Here is a 20,558-nt window from a genome sequence, read left to right on the forward strand (position 1 = left end):
GATGGGGGGTTACTTACCCTCTAAATAAAAGCTTGACCTCGGCGGGGCACATCAGCCCCTCGTGCACTAAGCCCACGCATATCAAGTAATGAAGGCCAGACACACAAATGAATCAAATACCGGCTTTTATTGATTGAATGAATGTGTACTTCACATGCTGCAGTGGACACCTAACAAGATATTCATATTGTATGACTTCCTGCTATGGGCTTGTGTTTTTTCTCATTCTTCAGCGTCCTTGGTCTGGAATAAAAGAAAGTGACAGATGAAACATGAATTTAAAATCTGTCATCATCATCAAGGTGAAGACATTATGTAGCCCTCTGTGAAGTCCATGCTTCATCAAGCTGAATGTTGGTTGCTTTAAACGGTGTACTATTAAGAACAATATAGGCTAAGGAATAAATGATTCCTTAGCCAACCAAATTGCTAACCTATGTCTGGAGGAGGGTCTAAGGTTTGGAAACATGGAGCTTGTGGCTCGCTGAAGAGGACAATGAAAGAGGTTGCCAGGAGCTCTCAACTAGTTTAACAGGTTGAGAACAACGTTAAAATAAAGGTGGCACGTGACCGATAATAGTTGCACAGGGTTCTGGTGGCTTCTAATGTTGTGGAGCCATATAATTAAAAGTATCGGCAAATATCCAGAAGTGAATGCCATAAATGGATGTATTGTTTTTGTTATGCCTATTGTCTATTGTAAAGGATGTGGGGGTGGTTTCATTAAGAATATCTTTGGATTATCCCCGTCTTTATTGGCTGTGACCGAGCTTCTTGTCTCGTGTTATGGTTGAGTGGATGCAAAGGAAGCCAGTGGTTAGATGAGCTGGGGTAGGGCGGTGCCACTCGGCCCTACACTCTGCAGTACGCGGCCCACTGCACTCAGTGTTTTATTGTGGTCATTTAATATAGTATTTCTTTGTGGTTTGTGTTTTCAATTAGTGGATGCATTGCCAGTATTCATCACTTGAATGTATTATTTATTTAAATTCGATATATCAATTTCGAACTATTCTAACTATTCAATACGCTATACACACTATTTTACACAATCACAAAGCCATAATTGTTACATTTCATATTTAGGAGAGGTCTACCTAATTAAGGCCCCAATGACACTGAATGATTTTTAACATCTGATAATTATATTACATTTGATAATTGTTATCAATGGGGACCAAGCATCTAACTGATGGCACCCTGGAGTGCCCTCTCGCCTTTCAAAGCCTGCAAAGCGTTTTGGTTAGATCTGCACTTAAGGTTTTTCTTAGTACGAAGAACCTGTACTAAACTACGTATAGTGCTAGCGGCCAGCTAGGCTCATTTAAACCACTAGGTGCTACAGTTACCTTGCCGAATTCACGACTCTTGGTTCTCAGCTTGTTGACCTGGGACTCAGAAACGTCAGCGCGTTCCTGAGCTTCTTCCAGCTCATGCTGAACCTTCCTGTACCTGGACAGGTGGGTGTTGGCCTGCTCCTCCTGTTTCAGAAAACATGTGTGTTAAATAGTGAACCGTTTAACCAAAATGGTAATTTTATGAATGGAGGAGTCTCTGAGGAGTGTGACTCACAGCCTCCTCAGCCTGCCTCTTGTAGGCCTTCATCTTCAGCTGCAGCTTGTCCACCAGATCTTGGAGTCTGCAGATGTTCTTCTTGTCCTCCTCACACTGCAGGAAAAGCAAATGTCAAGGCACCGTGGTTACAGTGGGAATTTATATTCTACTTCCATGAAAAATGACTTAACACGATAATCCACCACCCTAAGTCTTTAAACTATTTTTTCCTCAGTCTGCAAATTATAAATAAAAAACAAAAGAAAATTGGGCCGAGAACTCTAGGAAGGAATGTTGCTCCCCATGGTAAGCTACCATAGCTTACGAGCTGGTAAGAGAGTATGAGCATTATAATGAAATTCCCTACGCACGTAATGTACCCTACAATAAATGTACACTTTTCCATTTCTTCATTTTACTGCATATTGCACATATTGTAAATAATCTTCCTCATATTGCACATTTCTTATCTTTTTTACCAAATTGTATCCTTTTGTTCCTATTGCACCGTGGGTCGGAGATGAACGCGATACCGCTCTATGTCTGGCACATATTTTGAAAATTTAAATCAATTAAGTACACAATTCAACACAATACATAACATAGGTGTATGTCGTTTTTAGATATTCTAACGCAGAAATTATATATATGATACCCCCCCCCCAGGCAACCTTTTAAGTTATGGTGACAGAATGTCATAGATCACTATGTTAAATTGATATGTTCAATTGAAAGGTTTAAAAAATAAAATAAGCATGACCACTTTAAGTAATATATAAATTCCGAAAGCAGTATTAATGGAGCCCTGAATCAATCTATCCAAAGCATCAACAGACCTGATACGACAGCTCCTTCACTCTCCTCTCATATTTGCGGACTCCCTTAATGGCCTCCGAGCCGCGGCGCTGCTCAGCCTCACATTCAGTCTCCAGTTCACGAACCTTTGATGGAGATGGAAGGTTTTTTAATTGGACATCAAGCAAAAAAACTACAATGAGAGAATTGCCAACATTTTGCTCTATTTCCCCAAAGACCTACCCTAGCCTCCAGTTTCTGGAGCTGCTTCTTGCCTCCCTTCATGGCCAGGTTCTCAGCTTCATCCAGACGGTGCTGCAGGTCCTTCACCGTGACCTCCAGGTTCTTCTTCATCCTCTCCAGGTGAGAGCTGGTGTCCTGCTCCTTCTTCAACTCCTCCGCCATCATGGCAGCCTAACAGAACAACAAGAGGAGACGTTTGAGTTTACACTCGTCAAGGATGGAACCTGAGAGCTTCAACACAACAGGACTGTATGTGAGTGTGACCCACGTCAGTGATGGCCTTCTTGGCCTTCTCCTCTGCGTTCCTGGCTTCTTGAACCGTGTCCTCCACCTCTCCTTGGACCTGGACGAGGTCGGTCTCCAGCTTCTTCTTGGTGTTGATGAGGCTGGTGTTCTAAACAACAATGAGCCCTGATTACATAATGTTCATTCTGATGATGCTCCTCCATGAGGTCATGAAGGAACTCCTCTGTTTACCTGGGAGTGCAGCAGTCCCACGCGCTCACTGGCGTCAACCAGCTCCTGCTCAGCCACTTTGCGGCCCCTCTCGGTCTGCTCCAGGGCTGCTCTCAGCTCCTCGATCTCAGCCACCATCAGGTTGTTCCTGCGCTCCACCATGGCGACCTGCTCCTTCATGTCTTCTTGTCCTCTAAGGGCATCATCAAGGTGCAGTTGGGCATCCTGAAATAGGACATGTTAGTCTACTGTAAACATATAAAGTACATTTGTTTATCATCCCTATATTAGGCTCACACACAGAGTACCTTAAGCTGTCCCTGGACGTTTCTGAGTTGTTTCTGGGCTTCAGAAGCCTGGCGGTTGGCGTGGCTCAACTGGATCTCCATCTCGTTGAGGTCTCCCTCCATCTTCTTCTTGATTCTCAGGGCATCATTTCTGCTCCTGATCTCTGAGTCCAAATTGCTCTGCATGGAGTCGATCACCCTCAGGCTGTTCCTCTTGATCTGCTCCATCTCCTCATCTTTCTCTGCAATCTTCCGGTCAATCTCCCCCTTGACCTGGGTAAGCTCCAGCTGAACACGAAGAATCTTGGACTCCTCATGTTCCAAGGTAGCCTTGATGAAAGAAACATATTTGTGATGTGATGTGATTTTTTTAAAACAGAGAAGACTTATAAATGTGATGATAGACCATACCTCTGCCTCCTCCAGAGAAGTCTGCAGTTCAGTTTTCTCAACCTCTACAGTCTTTTTCCCCTTCTCAAGTTCGTGAATGGTTTTACCTGTTTCACCCATCTGCTCAGACAGGTCAGAGATCTCCTCTGTGAGGGAAAAGGTACAATCAATGAATTTAAGTTTGGTTTATTTTTTGGTTTGCAGTTAGCAAGCCATTTGGCAACTAAATGTTTGTTGGTGTACTTTGTGGTTTCAAAGTATATATTTACGTTGCAGGTTCTTATTCTCCCTCTTGAGGGTCTCAAGCTGATCAAGAGATTCTTCATAGGAGTTCTTCAGCTTGAACATCTCTGTGCTCAGAGAGCGAGCCTCTTTCTGAGATCCCTCCAACTCAGCCTGGCCCTCCTCATATTTCTGCTTCCACTCAGCAAGAACCTGCAAGTTCAGAGAAAACATTGAGTATCCTATTGTATTGACTGATCAATCTATTTTTCAAGCTCCCTGACAGTCGGGTTGGTTCCCATCCAAAAAACTAACCAACCAACCAAAATGCTAAGTACTACTTTTAAGTGCCAGGACGTACAACATACAATACGTGCATAAGAGGGGTGTTTTTAGGGGAGCAAGGGAACTCTGAACAAGAGTCTTGAGATGTTACACCCCTAGTACCTTGTCAAAGTTCCTCTGCTTCTTGTCAAGGTTGGCAGCCAGAGAATTAGCTCTCTCCACATCAATCATCAGGTCCTCCACCTCGCCAAGCAGCCTCTGTTTAGTCTTTTCCAGAGAGGCACATTTGGAATTTGTGGCCTCTACAGCCTCCTCTGCATCCTGAAGACGCTGGGCAAGCTTTTTCCTGAGATGCAAATGACATTTAGCATCAGGCCTACACCATCTCCAGTACAGTCCTACAGATAGAGAGGAAAATGTATTGATTTACTTGGCTTCCTCCAGTTCCTCAGTGCGCTGAATGGCGTCAGTCTCGTATTTGCTCCTCCACTGAGCCACCTCGCTGTTGGCCTTGGACATCCCCCGCTGCAGCTCAGCCTTGGCCTCCTGCTCCTCCTCAAACTGCTCTCTGAGCAGGTCGCAGTCATGACGAGACGACTGGACCGAATGGGCCAGGGCATTCTTGGCCTGAATTCAAATAAAAAATGTATAATATCTATATCCACCTTTGTTGTGGATTTTTTTCATCTCCCAATGAAGTTTGGTGTGATATTGTAAAACAATACCTTGACTTCCTCCTCAATGTGTCTCTTCAGCTCCTCAATCTGCTGAGTGTAAGCCTGCTTGCCTCGTGTCAGCTGAGAAACAAGTGCTTCTTTCTCCTCCTGCTGGCGGCTGAATTCACCTAAATAGAAAACATATTGTAAAAAAAAAAATCCCCAAGTCTATCACCATAACATCATTGTTTGGTGCTTGTTAATTACCGGTATGCTAAATTATTCTGGAAGAACAAAAACATAAATATTTGAAGATGATTTAAATTCAATCTTTGGAGATCTTTGAGATTGCCACTTTGGAGGAGAAGCAAAACTTTTTGACTAAAATGAAGAATTTTTGGGTAAAGTACAAGAATTCTGCTACTTCCTTATGGGTATTTTTCCAAGTGGCATTTTTCTATTGGCCACAAAACTCCTCACAGTTGATCCAACCAATATCTCAGGTTTACACAGCAGGCCTCATGCTAAAATGTTTACATACCCTTTAAACATACGTAACGTATTTCTTACCATTTTCTGTTTGCAGTCTTGCCCTTTGCACAGTTAGATCGTTAAGTTGTCGGACATGCTCGTCATTTTTGCTCTTGATCTCACTCAGTTGATCCTCAAGGGTACGAGCCAGTTTTTCAAGATTTGCCTAAAATGTATAGAAATGAACATGAACCAAACATTACATGTGTTGGTGAACAGTTCTGTGTTATTTTTGAGGAAGGGAAATCTATAGCTATGGGGTGTATTTAATAATCACACTCTCAATAGCAGCTAACGTAGTTTGAATGTTTTTCCCCCGTTTCAAACGTCACATCCTTCAAAATTTCCAAAACTTTTGTTTATAAGTGTATCCACAAACACTGGTCACGAGACAACCAAACTCATCTTAAACCACTCTGTACAAAAAATAACTCAAAATGCGGTGTGAGCACATCAAATAATCTGAATTGAAGTGGGGATGACCTAATAAAATATGCAAACTTGCACGTAGTATAGAAAGTCCCCCATGACTTAGCTCCAATGCCGTTTGCACTATTATTTTGTGGATTAGTGCCTTAAGCCAGTCAGCCTGGTCTGCCAGAGGTGCAAGAGACAACTAAACACTTATCACATCAGACAACTAAACGCTTAAATATCTTTCAGTAACTAATTAAACCATTGAATGATTAATACACACACATGAGAATGTCAATCAAATCAAATACAATCAAAAACCTTTGACTTTGCGACGGCCTCCATGTTGCTTGAGAGGTCATCGATCTCCATCTTGTATTCGCTCTTCTCCTTCTCCAGCTTCTGCTTGACCCGCTGGAGGTTGTCGATCTGCTCTCCCAGCTCGGCCACGCTGTCGGCCTGCTTCTTCCTCAGCGTTGCGGCGGTGGCCTCGTGCTGCAGGGTCGACTCCTCCAGGTCACGACGCAGCTTCTGGAACTCAGCCTCGCGCTTCTTGTTCATCTCGATCTGGGCAGAAGTGGCTCCACCGGCCTCCTCAAGCCTCTCGCTGATCTCCTCAAGTTCCCTGGAGAGATCGGCTCTCTGCTTCTCCACCTTGGCCCGAGCAGCACGCTCAGCCTCAATCTCCTCCTCCAGCTCCTCAATGCGAGCCTTAAAAATGGTTTAATAGTTATTCTATAAGTAATGATGGTGGATGGTATTGGACTCTATCCTCTATGATGTTCATTGAACACACCTGAAGTTCTTTGATCTTTTTCTGCAATTGAGCAGAAAGTGTTTGCTCATCCTCAATTTTGGTTAGAAGCTGGCTTGTTTCAAAGTCCCTCCTAGATGTGGCAAAAGATATAGAAGGACACTGTGTGATCACCCACTGGTAGAACTCTCAAAAGGCAATGCTAGCATGTTAGTAGACTCACTTCTTGATTTTCTCATCTGATTGCTGCTTGTCATTCTCCAGGTCCATGATGGACTCCTGGGCCAGTTTAAGATCTCCTTCAAGCTTTCTTTTGGCCCGCTCAAGGTCCATTCGAAGCTTTTTCTCTTGCTCCAGGGAACCTTCAAGCTGTTAAAGATAAAAATTTCTAGAGTGCTATAGACATTCTCGGCATTATGTATATAAATTTTACTTTTAAATGGTCCTTTAGTGTATGACTCACATCATCCACTTGCTGCTCCAGTTTACACTTGGCTTTGCTCAGAGTGTTGCCTTTGTCCTCCTCTGCCTGGAGGTCATCCAATGTCTGCTGGTGGGCCTCTTGGAGGGCTTTCTTCTCCTTGGTCAACTTGGCGATGATCTCATCTTGAGATGACATCTCCTCTGTGAGGTTTTTGACCTAAACATTCAGATATAAATTTGAATAACCTAAAAGCATTTGGGCTTTATTGTAGGAAAAACATTAAAATTATCAATATAGCAACCTTGTTCTCAGTGGCATGTTTCTCCTTCTCCACTTTGGCCAAGGTCAGCTCCAGGTCATCAATGTCCTTCTTGAGCTCAGAACACTCATCTTCCAGCTTCCTCTTCTTGGCCGTCAGCTCAGAATTGAGCTCCTCCTCATCCTCCAGTCTCTCAGACGTCTCTTTGAGTTTGGCCTCCAGCTGGATCTTACTCTTAATGAGGCCCTCACATCTTTCTTCTGAATCCGACAAGTTTTCACCTTCCTTTAAAAGGGATCATGAATGAGATTTACAGTAGATGCATATTTGATAATGTCTTGTTGAGGAGCTCTCTCAGTGTTACTCACAGATTGAACTTGTAGTAGGAGGTCATTCTTTTCCTGGAGCAGAGAAACCATTTTTTCCTCCAGATCCTTTTTCTTTGCCAGAGCTTTGGCAAGATCTTCCTTGGTCTTCTCAAAGGTCTCCTTCATTTGAGCCATCTCCTTTTCAGTCTCAGCACTCTTCAGCAGTGGCTTGATCTTGAAGTAGACCTTCATCCATGGCCATGTTTTGACATTCATGAATGAGCGGATGTTGTACTGGATAGTGAAGACAGCCTCTCTAAAAAAGATTAAGTTAAAATCTGGTCATTTGTTGTCTAAACTAGGTTCGTTTCATGTATATAAGGTATATAAGGTATAAACAATACACAAATTATGTTAACCTTCAGGCATATAAGGTATAAACAATACACAAATTATGTTTACCTTCTCTCCATCATTTTGACAAATTCTCTTCTCATGTTGAATCCCCTGCAGAGAGCCTGAGTCAAGGTGACCAGTGCAGCGAGTTTCTCATCTCTCAACTCCTCTAGAGCACCCAGGCATCCTGCTTTGAAGAACACCTGAGAACAGCAGTTTAAATGGGGTCATGTATATGTTCCCTCAGGAAATAGTTCTCCTATTCTCCCTCCAGAAAGTGGGTACGACATGTGAGGTCAACACTGTGACAAGATCCACTTCAGTGACCTTCTGGAATAACAGGAAGTGTGTGGAGCTTGGTACTATTCTGTGAAAAAACTTAACTTACTTAACTTAACATGGGGCTGAGGGAGCATGTGACATACATTTATGCTGAGGGGACAAAGGACCTAAATGTATACAGAGTGAACATAGGACCTAACTGTATACAGAGGGAGCATAGGACCTAACTGTATACAGAGGGAACATAGGACCTAACTGTATACAGAGGGAGCATAGGACCTAACTGTATACAGAGGGAACATAGGACCTAACTGTATACAGAGGGAGCATAGGACCTAAATGTATACAGAGGGAACATAGGACCTAAATGTATACAGAGGGCTGAGGGACACCAAAGGGCTGGGGGACATAGGACCGGTCCCATCTACATCATCATACAGTGTCACACAAAGTCTTTGCGTTCTGAAAAGTTCAATCGATGCTACCTTTGTGTGTCCAAACTTGTACTGACTGCTGTCAATATCAATGGAGCCCAAAAGTTTCTCAGAGGCCTTCTTGTTGTCAATGAATTGTCCCTCAGGGATGACACTGGCATTCAATACTTTGTATCTGCAATGATTGAAGAGGAGATTAATTTTGCTTCCATCAGTCGATGGACCATGCTGATGTTGAATAGCAGGTCAGGACAGTAGCTAAAGAGCTACCTCTGCTTGAAGTCACCATAGAGGACTCTGCTGGGGAAGCCCTTTCTGCAGATTCTGATACCTTCCAGCACACCGTTACACCTCAGCTGGTGGATGACCAGGAAGTTCTCCATCAGACCTTTGAGGCAAATTAGTAAATTATGTTTCCAAAAGCATTGTTTATATTAACATAAGCAATTTTGAAGGTAAACAAACCTGGAGTTTTTGATTCGTTTGGAATCAAACAACGCACAAAGTGTGGATGTGTGCTTCTCAAGTTGGTCATGAGCTTGCCCAAATTTTCCTAAAAGAAGTACATAATCCAATGTTACAAATACTAAAAAAGTTATTTATTCTCGTACATTCTTCAGCCTAATCATCCACGTATTTAAGAGAAAACGGCTGTTTTTTGTTCAGTCTTTAATTATGTCAACTTTGGCCTAGTGGATGATGAAGACAATGGAGGGTACTGGTGAATACAACGCTGCTCTTACCCTGAACAGGGCCGACACCGTCTGGAAGGAACCCCCCTTCTTCTTGGCACCCTTCTTACCACCAGCATCAGCTATGACATCACAATTCAATCAGATATTGCACATCATATATGGTTAGTACTATTCCTTTGAAATGTACCCATATACATTTCCTTTCACATTTAATTTAGTTTAAAAAAATAATAATAATATATGATATGACATGATGTACCGTCTGGTAGGGCATGGGACGCATACAGCAGAGCCAGCAGTTTAACTGAGGACTTCTGGTAGAGCTGAACCACGGAGTCGTTCAGGGGGTCCTTGTTCTTGTCCAGCCAGCCGGTGATGTTGTAGTCCACCGTGCCGGCATAGTGCACCAGGGAGAAGTGGGCCTCAGCTTTGCCTTTAGCGGGCTTTGGCTTCTCAAACGCCTTGGTTTTGCCAAGGTGCTGGTCATGCAGTTTGTTCTTGAAGGTGGTGTCTGAGGCCTTGGGGAACATGCACTCCTCTTCAAGGATGGAGAAGATGCCCATTGGCTGTCATTTGGATGGAAGTGAAGTGTTGATCAGTAAATTGACCTAACCCTATATGGTGATGGATTTCCACTCATAATTGAGAACGTACCTTCTCAATTAGCTCAATGCAGGCTGCCAGGTCCATACCAAAGTCAATGAACTCCCATTCAATTCCTTCTTTCTTGTACTCTTCTTGCTCCAGGACAAACATGTGGTGGTTGAAAAACTGTTGCAGTTTCTCATTGGTGAAGTTGATGCACAGCTGCTCCAAGCTGTTGTACTTTGGGGTCAAAAAGTTACAGTAAGGACATAGTGCAATTGTTTGCGCTTCTTCCACCACAAAACATCAAAACCATTGCTTTGTAGAGCTCACTTACATTAAAGATTTCAAATCCAGCGATGTCCAACACACCGATGAAGTATTGCCTGGGCTGCTTTGTGTCCAGCATCTCATTGATTCTGACGACCATCCACAAGAACATTTTCTCATAGACTGACTTGCAGAGAGCCATCACTGAGTTATGAACCTACCAATTTTAGAGCAAAGGTGAAAGGATTGTTATACAAAATGTGAATGAAACATGTTAAATGGAAATTCCATTCTTTACGTTCAAATGTTTTACCTGTGGACACGTTTGACCTTTGGTGACATACTCATTCCCAACCTTCACTCTGGGGTAACACAGAGCCTTAAGGACATCCGCAGAGTTCAGACCCATGAGGTAGCCAATTTTGTCTGCCTCTAAAGCCATCAACACAAAATAAATGCATTTAGTCTGAAATCCATTTTTTGTTCAATAAAACAAAAATATGATTCATTTTTTGGTTTGTACCCTCATTGCCATCAGGCTCAGCCTGCTCTTCACGCTGCTTCTGCTTGAACTTCATGTTCCCATGATGCATCACTGCACCGGTCAGCTTGTAGATGCCAATCTTCTCATCCGCATTGAAGCCCAGGATGTCAATGGCCGTCTGTGATCCAAATACATATTTATCAAAATCAACCAACCTAATTTAGAATGACTGGTGAATGCTTAAAAAAAGAAGAAAAAAAAAGTTTACATCAGTGGCGATGAATTCTTCAACATCATCTATACTCTTGACAGTGATTTCACCTTGACTGATCATGTGATAGTCAAATGGGTTTTTGGTAATGAGAAGGGCATCTGGAAAACAAACCAACCAAAAATCACAGATAGAGAAATACGATGATAATTGTTTGTAACCCACACTAAATATGGAAAGTAAGCATGACATGATTTACCATACCTATTAGCTCGGGCTTGTGGCCGGTCATGAGCTGATAGAAGATATGGTAGCTTCTCTCAGCAGACAGCTGGAACGTCACCCTGGACTTCTCCAGAAGATCTGTGTAACAAGATACAAGCAATGCCCAGCTTAAAAAACAGCATAAGACAATAAATATATTAATATAATAAGCCAAGTAACTTACATGTTTCAATATCAGCTGATGCCAACTTTCCAGAAGTCGCAAAGTGAATTCTGATGAACTTTCCCTATTCATAGAAGGATTGAGAAGTGCACAACATAAGCCTTGCTGTGATTAATAGATGTGGTCACCATATGTCCAGTATTATAAAATCTGATTGTTTTTATTTTACAATAAACACAAACTTACAAAGCGGGAAGAGTTGTCATTTCTCACGGTCTTGGCGTTACCGTAGGCCTCCAGCAGAGGGTTTGCTGCGATGATCTGGTCCTCCAGCGACCCCTGCAAAAGACACTCCCTTGGTTACAGCACTTCGTTGCTGCTCCCATATTGAAAGCTAGGGTTGTTCTGTTCTCATCCTCACTTGGAGGTCATGTAGGATGGAAGAGACCTCCAAATGAGGATGTACGTTAAGTTCTCTAATGTAAGACCAAAAGATTATGTCACGGTTCCCGACCTGCATCTTTCCAGAAACATGCTCGGATTTCTTGGGTCCAGACACTGCAATTGTTGCAAAGTACTGGATGACACGCTTGGTGTTCACAGTCTTCCCTGCACCAGATTCTCCACTTGGGGATCAAAGAAGCATTAGCTACAATAAGGCCATGCCATATTATTGTCCTATATTTACCTTTTGTATTGGATGATTACTTACGTGATCAGGATTGACTGATTTTCTCTGTCTGTATTAGAAAATGGGAGAATGGAATGGAAGAATTAGCATTATCATTTGGTGAAACATATATGCGATAGCTAATATCTTGCAAATAGTTTGATACCTGTGAGCATGGCCTGATAGGCGTTGTCAGAGATGGAGAAGATGTGGGGCGGAGCCTCAATCCTCTTCTTGCCCCTGTAGGCGTTCACCACGGAAGAATCGTACACTGGCAGCCACTTGTAGGGGTTCACCGTGACGCAGAAGAGCCCAGAGTAGGTCTGTCTCCAGCAGGACACACATGTCAGCATGACCTTAAGACGTTACACCACTAAAGGCTTCCAATGTGCATCGAGGGCTGAGACTCACGTAGATCATCCATGCTGCGTAGCGCTCTTTGAGGTTGTACAGCACGGTGGGCTCGTTGAGGTGGGTCATCATGGCCATGTCCTCAATCTTGTCGTACTTTGGGGGATTCATGGGGTAGATTTCCTCCTCTTTTACAGTGAGGGTCTAGTGGAAATACATAACAGCGTAAAAAACATGCTGCCATATTATTGGCACACACACATTATTGTTAAAGACCGGGTAAACCAAGAATAATTATGGGTTTTGAGTTTATAATACCACAGGAAAATATATTATTAACCACCCTGCCAAATTTGAAGGACTAAAAAAATCGCGAAGTATATAAAATTATGCTTCAAAGTTGATGAAAAATGAGCAGTAATCCCTGGCTCAGGACGGTGGGGGCGTGTGCGCTGCAGGCCAGGAAACCACGCCCATCACCGGAGAGGTAAACTTAAACTTAAATAAAGTAAACGAACCGTTAACGTTACGTTTCCCACTGTGGCATCCAGGGAAGATGCACCAACGAGGTTGAAGAGGCATAACGGGCAAGCTAGCTGCAAACTGACAATTCAAACCAGACTCGTGAGCGGTAAAACCATAGACGGGTGAAACCACAGAATGCTAGTGCGCGGTTAATGTATTTATACCTAGAGGGCAGCAGGGGGCGGGTTTATGTGAGTATGACCGCTTTACGTAAAGCGGTCATCGATGTAGACCCGCCCATTTTAAACCTGCACACAGAACATTCTCTGAGGCCTAGCTCCTCAAGGAAATGATGAATGGGAAAAATATTTTTTACATGTTTTGAGGGACACATTTAAGGCCTAATTAATATGATAAGAAGAAAAATACTGAATTTGGTTTACCCGGTCTTTAAATCAGAGAGTGGATTCAGAGTCCAACACCCTACCTGCCCACACAGAGTCTTGACGGTGGCTTTGCCACCTTCTCGGCCCTGGAGCACTCCCTTGAGGTACATCTCCTTGGGCTCAGACACAAAGTAGGCTGTTTTAGCGTCAAAGGGGCTGGTCTGGGCCTCAAGCCTCTCCCTCTCTGGCTTCCGGAGGTAGATCGCCGCCGCGCCAAAACACTGCATCTCACCGTCCCCCATGATGGCTCCTCAAGCTGGTATATGATCTACCTTGAAGTACACCAGGCTAGTCGAGATGGGACTCCTGGAAGGCACGTCTAAGAATTTGGCTGAGGGATGATTCAATAAATTTAATTAAATCAACTTATCAAACTTTTTCAAAGACACTTTTTCAAGTGTCTTTGCAATCTTTCTGCACTATTGGAACAAAAGAACACCGTCAAACTATATCGGATTTTAGTTTAAATCCAATCACTGCTTTGTCTTTAGTGTTTAATTAGAAATGTTATCTCTGTCATAGAATATAATTTCTTGCAAACAAATATCATAATTCAGTCATCCTTCTCACTCATCAATCAAAGTGTGAACTGATGAGCAACTTACCTTGTCTGGGCTCTGCCTGGGGAGGAGGGCCTCTCCGTCTTTTATAAGGTAGTATTTGGAGGCCACACCACACGCCTAGCTCTATTTGGTCATGCTGTCTGGCACAGAGGTTTAGTTCTCACATCCAGTTGTCTTCTTATTCTGTTCTTCACGTGTCTCCCATACTACATCGGTGACAATCTTAGATAGGATTCCTGATCTAATGCCAGTGTAAACGGTGCTTTGTTAGGTGCAATGCTTTGTTCACTGAACATATACTTGACACTATAGAGATTTCTTACTGTTCATCTTAGGGGCATGTGTCTATTGTGTGATGCCTGTTAATTGTGCACATTAAGATAACAACGGTCTGATTTAGCTGATTAATCTTTACTTTAATTTTATTTATTTTTTACACTGCCTGTTTATGTTATGTTTATAATTAGTTTGACTTGTATACATTCCTTATTAATTCTCATAAGGACATGTTTGCTGCATATGCTGGAAATGCTCATAAGTGGTTCAAATTTAGACGTTGCTTAATGGAAAATCAATGGTCACAAGCCTACCTTCCAGAGATGTGACCAATGTATCCTTGTAATGTTCTCTGGCACCGCCATGGGCCTTGCTGTGGGGGAGCCTTGAAATGCCATTGATATACTGTTGCAGGAAAAAAAGAATGATCGCCAGTGAACTTTAAGGAAAAACTGAGATTGCCAAGAAACTTTTTTTTTTAACTGGGACAGCAGCTGTAGCAGGGTCTAGCTGTGGATGCTACACAAGAAGAGAATCTCTAAATGCAGAGAAATAGGTGATTGCTCTGAGTGTCTTATGTTTCTCTTTATTAGAGTCTTTTTGAGGCCTCTAAAGGTAGAATGTATTTCTATTGGCGTACACGTGGAGGTTGCTGGAATGATTGCTGATGAAGTAAGTATGATTAAGGGGTTTTGTGTTCATCTTGATATGCCTTAGATGTAAGGTTTATAAAAAGATTTGATTGGTTTAATGCCAGCCTACACAGTTCAACTTAGAAGATGATCACTGACCTATGAATGAGGGCCAGACGAGGGGGAGATTCTAAAGAGCTTCTGCCATAAGATATAATGAGACGACACTCGATACCTGCTCCGAAACACTTGTTTCTTCTGAGGACACTATTCAAATATAGCTGTGTTGGTGATGTTGACATTAAGCCAAATACCAGACATCCAAGAGGCTTATTGTGTTGTGGAGCCCTGTGATCTCCCATGTCAGCTTCTCTGTTTGTCGAGTCGCAGCAACTGTTCTCTGGATCACAAGCCAAGGTGAGTTACAAGGAACATTCCAGACCGGCTGCAGCCAAACACAAAGGAGCCTGCATGTTGCGTTTAAATAACTAAGTACTAAGTACATCAGGGCTTGTTTTGTTGTATTTTCGAATGGAAACATGCACACCTTTATCAACTTATACTCACACACACAAGCACACAAGGGTTCTGTAAGTACATCCCTACTACCCTGCTGTGTCTTTCAGATGTAGCCTGCTAAACTTGTTGAAGCTGCTTTAGTTAATAGTCTTAATTAAATGTACTTGTAAGGTAAAACGCTTCAAAAAACAATGTTGAACCAATGATGAAGTCATCAGCAAAAAGTTGGCTAGGTTTTTCTCTCTGATCTCTATATGCTTAATTTGCCTTTAATATGTGTTTTATTCCCTCATTGTATGAAATTTATATTGGTTACTGTGTGAATCTATAATTTTTATCAAATATAATAAGCCCACCTTCTCAAGACAGAATCTCAATCATATCTTCTGAAATAATGGATATAAATAACATTAACAATAATGATCCATTAATTGTAACACCCTGTTGTTAATGTTAATGTACCTGGTTTCTCTAAATGTATCTATTTTTTTATTATTATTTGTATTATACTTATTTTATTCTTATTCAATGTGGCTGACTAGGCTGACCCAGATGGTTCTCAAACGCAGTTCCTTCACCGTGGTCCTGAAACACCTGAACGAGAAATGGTGAAAGGGATTTCTTCTAGAAAACACCTCTTGCTTCCTTCGCCTGACCTTCTGGTAAACCTCTGTAGAGATCTGTTCGTGTGCACAGTCTGCTTTGTTATTCATGTTGTTTGTATACTCTCCTTTTCACTGAAACCATTAAGATGTGTCTTATTTTGCAATTCCCTACTGTCTTACAAATCAGACTTTTGAAGAGAAGGACTTCTGGCTCCAAATGATGGAAGTAGATTGCGTGTCCAATAGGTATTAAGTTCTTAATCGCTTCTAAAGACAAAAACATTAGGCCTATCATATAAACCATAGTAAGATCATTAAAACATGTGTTGCACATAGCAGGGGACTCATGTAGAGGAGCAGTTGATGCCCGTGGAAAATGAATGATTGTAAAGGAAAAAGTCATTTTAATAGAAAGATTTATACAAAGCTCTTATACAAAGAGAATCCATCAACACTAACACGTCTCACAATGTAACTATTGTCTTTACATTGTTGTTCAAGTGGAGGTTGTACTTCATAGGGTCCAAGAGGCCTTTTTTAAATTAATTATTAAAAAGATCTGTGATGAAATAAGTATAATGCAACCTATTTTCTTCAGTCTTCAAAGCAACAGCCTTTCTAGCTGAAACGTTGTGCTGCTCCTCACCTTGACCCCAACTTTCCCTTCCCATTGTGTGTATATTTAGCCTGGTTCCTGGGCTCCTGCTGGCCTCCTTTGAGCGGGCCCCTCCGGCGTGCGGTCATAGTGTATGTTAGGACTGGTGGAGCTGGGGGCCTCTTATGGTCAACTACCTTTCATAGGCAGCTAGGATGGATTCCATTAAACCAATAGAAATGTTGGACTCCTGAATATTATGGATACATTAAATATTTAGATATCCGCATATATCGGCCATATATTATCTCACACACAAATCCAAATTTAAATTCCCTTCTTATGGATAGATAGATAGATAGACTTTATTGTCATTGCATCTTATAAAACAATGTAGTTGGAGAGCTACTCCAGTAAGGAGCCTCATTAATCATAAAAAAATCATTCCACCCTTCATTCATTGCAAACATTCACACACACACACACACACACACACACACACACACACACACACACACACACACACACACACACACACACACACACACACACACACACACACACACAGTGTGCTCCTGCAGAGGTGGAAGCTATTTGGGATAAACCTTTAAAACACTTGGGCGGTGGTCCTAGAACTGTGGTCTGTGGTCCTGAGACTGTGGTCTGTGGTCTGTGGTCCTGGGACTGTGGTCTGTGGTCCTGGGTCTGTGGTCTGTGGTCCTAGGACTGTGGTCTGTGGTCCTGGGTCTGTGGTCTGTGGTCCTAGGACTGTGGTCTGTGGTCCTAGGACTGTGGTCTGTGGTCCTAGGACTGTGGTCTGTGGTCCTGGGACTGTGGTCCTGGGTCTGTGGTCCCGGGACTGTGGTCCCGGGTCTGTGGTCCCGGGACTGTGGTCCCGGGTCTGTGGTCCCGGGACTGTGGTCCTAGGACTGTGGTCCTGGGACTGTGGTCCTGGGTCTGTGGTCCTGGGTCTGTGGTCCTGGGTCTGTGGTCCCGGGTCTCCTCTATTGCTAGAACACGCTGTTGACCAACGGACGAAGGCAGTGAGCTCTGAACATGATGCAGTGCATATAGAATTGACTGTTTGGTCTAATACAGAAATATTGAACATAATAAAATGTTAAAATGTCATAATGGATGTTGTGGAAATTAATTTAAAATAATTAATGACAACCCTGTTGGAATCTGGAACCGATACATAAATGCTCTGACGATGGCAGCTTACTTGATTATTGCAAACCTTTTAAATTGTGTTATTTTTAAACCTGCACAATGCTTTTTTCATTTGACCTGAAATAATGAATCCCGGGGTAAACAGCCCTTGGCCTACAGGGTTTTATTTAGAGAGAGTGGACCCCTACTATGCTGAGTCATGGGTAGACCTACAGACCTACAGGATCTGATTTCTTGATGTGAAAATGGAAATGGCTTCAATGGAAGTTACATGGTGCAGGTTTGACCACTAGATGTCACAAAATCTGCCTCCTGGGTTAGATTACATTAATTTAGATTTGATTACATTTGGTTAGGAAAACTAAAACTAAACTACATAATCATAATAACAAGCAATAATAACAATAAATGGTTTATTGCAGGAAGGAACCTGCAATAGATTCAGCTGAGGATAAGAAAGCATATACTTTTATATTTTAGTAATTCTTACCCTACTATGTGTCCCCCTATTCTTGTTGTGACCAATATATATATATATATATATATATATATATACATATACATGTATGTACTTGTTTATGTATATATATATATATATGTATGTATGTATGTACCTATCTATATTTATCTATGTTTATGTTATCTATATTTGTGTATTTATATGTATGTATATGTATGTACATCTATATTTGTGTATGTATATATATGTATGTATGTACATCTATATTTGTGTATGTATATATATGTATGTATGTACATCTATATTTGTGTATGTATATATATGTATGTATGTACATCTATATTTGTGTATGTATATATATGTATGTATGTACATCTATATTTGTGTATGTATATATATGTATGTATGTACATCTATATTTGTGTATGTTCTGTATATATGTATATACATAATGGAGGAGGAGCAACATCAGATAGCTAAACATCAGGCACCACTGGTTTCCTTAACCTCCTCACATCCAGAAGATGATCGATAAATATAACAAACACAATGACAATGGCCCAGGGATATTAGGTCCACTCAGCATGAATATCTTACGGGCACATTCCTTGTGGACCACTAAGGTAGTAGTACTAAAACTTAATCATAGAAAATGAATCACAAATGTGTACCTCAACCATTATTGAGTAGGTAAAAACAAACTTTTCCAAGAAGAAGAATGCCACCCACAGAATTGGGTAGCAACTATCGTCAAAGCCAAAAAAAAATTATGTAGTACAAATATTAAACTTTCCATTTCCATTCGATGAATAATCCTCATCCTCATCCTCATCTGCTTCTCCGGGGTCGGGTCGCGGGGGCAGCAGCTCCAGCAGGGGGCCCCAGACTTCCCTTTCCCGGGCCACATTGACCTGCTCTGACGGGGGGATCCCGAGGCGTTCCCAGGCCAGTGTTGAGATATAATCTCTCCACCTAGTCCTGGGTCCTCCCCGAGGTCTCCTCCCCACTGGTCGTGCCAGGAACCCCTCCCAAGGGAGGCGTCCAGTGGGCATCCTGACCAGATGAACCACCTCAACTGACTCCTTTCTAAGCAGAGGAGCAGAGGCTCTAATCCCAGTTCCTCCCGGATAACTGAACTTCTCACCCTATCCCTAAGGGAGACGCCAGCCACCCTCCTGAGAAAACTCATCTCGGCCGCTTGTACCCGCGATCTCGTCTTTTCGGTCATCACCCATCTCTCTTGACCATAGGTGAGGATATGAACGAAGATCGACCAGTAGATCGAGAGCTTTGTCTTGCGGCTCAGCTCTCTTTTCGTCACAACGGTGCGGTAAAGTGAACGCAATACCGCCCCCGCTGCTCCGATTCTCCGGCCAATCTCACACTCCATCGTACCCTCACTCGCGAACAAGACCCCAAGGTACTTGAACTCCTTCACTTGGGCTAAGGACTCATTGAGAGAGTCATGGCCTCAGATTTAGCAGTGCTGATCCTCACCCCAGCCACTTCACAATCTACTGAGTGCTGAAGGTCACAGGCCGATGATGTCATCAGGACCACATCATCTGCAAAGAGCAGTGTTGAGATCCTCAGATCACCGAACTGCAACCCCTCCCCACCACGACTACGCCTCGATATCCTGTGCATGAATATCACAAACAGGATTGGTGACTAATCACAGTCCTGGCGGAGGCCAACACCCACCGGGAACGGAACTGACTGGCTGCCAAGAACGCGGACACACCCACAGCTCTCGCTTTGGGAGTACAGAGATTGGATGATTGGAGTGAACCCCTTACTTACCCCATACTCCCGCAGCACCTCCCACAGTTTCTCCCGGGGGACCCTTCTCCAGATCCACAAAACACATGTAGATCAGATGGGCATACTCCCAGACCCCCTCCAGGATCCTTGTGAGAGTGAAGAGCTGGTCCGTAGTTCCACGTCCAGGGCGGAAACCGCATTGTTCCTCTTCAATCTGAGGTTCAACAATCGGCCGAACCCTCCTTTCCAGCACCTTAGAGTAGACTTTACCAGGAGGCTGAGAAGTGTGATACCCCGGGAAATGGCACACACTCTCTGGTCCCCCTTTTTGAACAGGGGAACCACCACCCCGGTCTGCCACTCCTTTGGCACTGTACCAGACTCCCACGCAATGTTGAATAGGCGTGTCAACCAAAACAGCCCCTCAACACCCTGAGCTTTCAGCTTTTCTGGCTGGATCTCATCAATCCCTGGGGCTTTGCCACTGCGGAGATGTTTAACTACCTCAGTGACTTCCACCAGGGAAATTGACGACGAACCACCATCAATCGGATTCAGGAGTTCCTCAAAGTGTTCCTTCCAGCGTTCGACTACCTCCTCAGTCGAGGTCAACAGAGTCCCACCCTTACTGTACACAGCTTGGATGTTTCCCGGTTTCCCCCTTCTGAGGTGTCGGATGGTCTTCCAGAAACACTTTGGTGCCGACCGAAAGTCCT

General features: G+C 42.9%; 1 protein-coding gene across 1 annotated transcript; it reads right to left on the reverse strand.

Annotated features, from left to right (window-relative positions):
- Positions 1-108: 108 nt before the first annotated feature.
- Positions 109-13,879, reverse strand: LOC311338581 (myosin heavy chain, fast skeletal muscle). Its single transcript, XM_084463876.1, has 40 exons — positions 13,861-13,879; positions 13,297-13,586; positions 12,405-12,548; positions 12,160-12,316; positions 12,036-12,063; positions 11,838-11,949; positions 11,570-11,662; positions 11,384-11,447; positions 11,200-11,298; positions 10,993-11,096; positions 10,764-10,902; positions 10,554-10,672; positions 10,308-10,457; positions 10,040-10,210; positions 9,645-9,951; positions 9,434-9,504; positions 9,156-9,243; positions 8,961-9,078; positions 8,742-8,865; positions 8,041-8,177; positions 7,639-7,894; positions 7,313-7,555; positions 7,051-7,227; positions 6,811-6,956; positions 6,630-6,720; positions 6,155-6,544; positions 5,459-5,585; positions 4,958-5,076; positions 4,663-4,859; positions 4,395-4,578; positions 3,995-4,160; positions 3,747-3,871; positions 3,357-3,665; positions 3,070-3,273; positions 2,861-2,986; positions 2,593-2,763; positions 2,391-2,495; positions 1,573-1,668; positions 1,350-1,481; positions 109-243 (listed from the first exon to the last, which is right to left on the reverse strand). Exons 2-40 carry the CDS (start codon positions 13,495-13,497, stop codon positions 223-225), a joined length of 5,811 nt encoding a protein of 1,936 aa, XP_084320002.1. The 5' UTR covers positions 13,498-13,586; positions 13,861-13,879; the 3' UTR covers positions 109-222.
- Positions 13,880-20,558: the final 6,679 nt, after the last annotated feature.

The sequence above is a fragment of the Micromesistius poutassou genome (assembly GCF_964030765.1).
Source record: "Micromesistius poutassou genome assembly, chromosome: 2".
Lineage (NCBI taxonomy): Eukaryota > Metazoa > Chordata > Actinopteri > Gadiformes > Gadidae > Micromesistius > Micromesistius poutassou.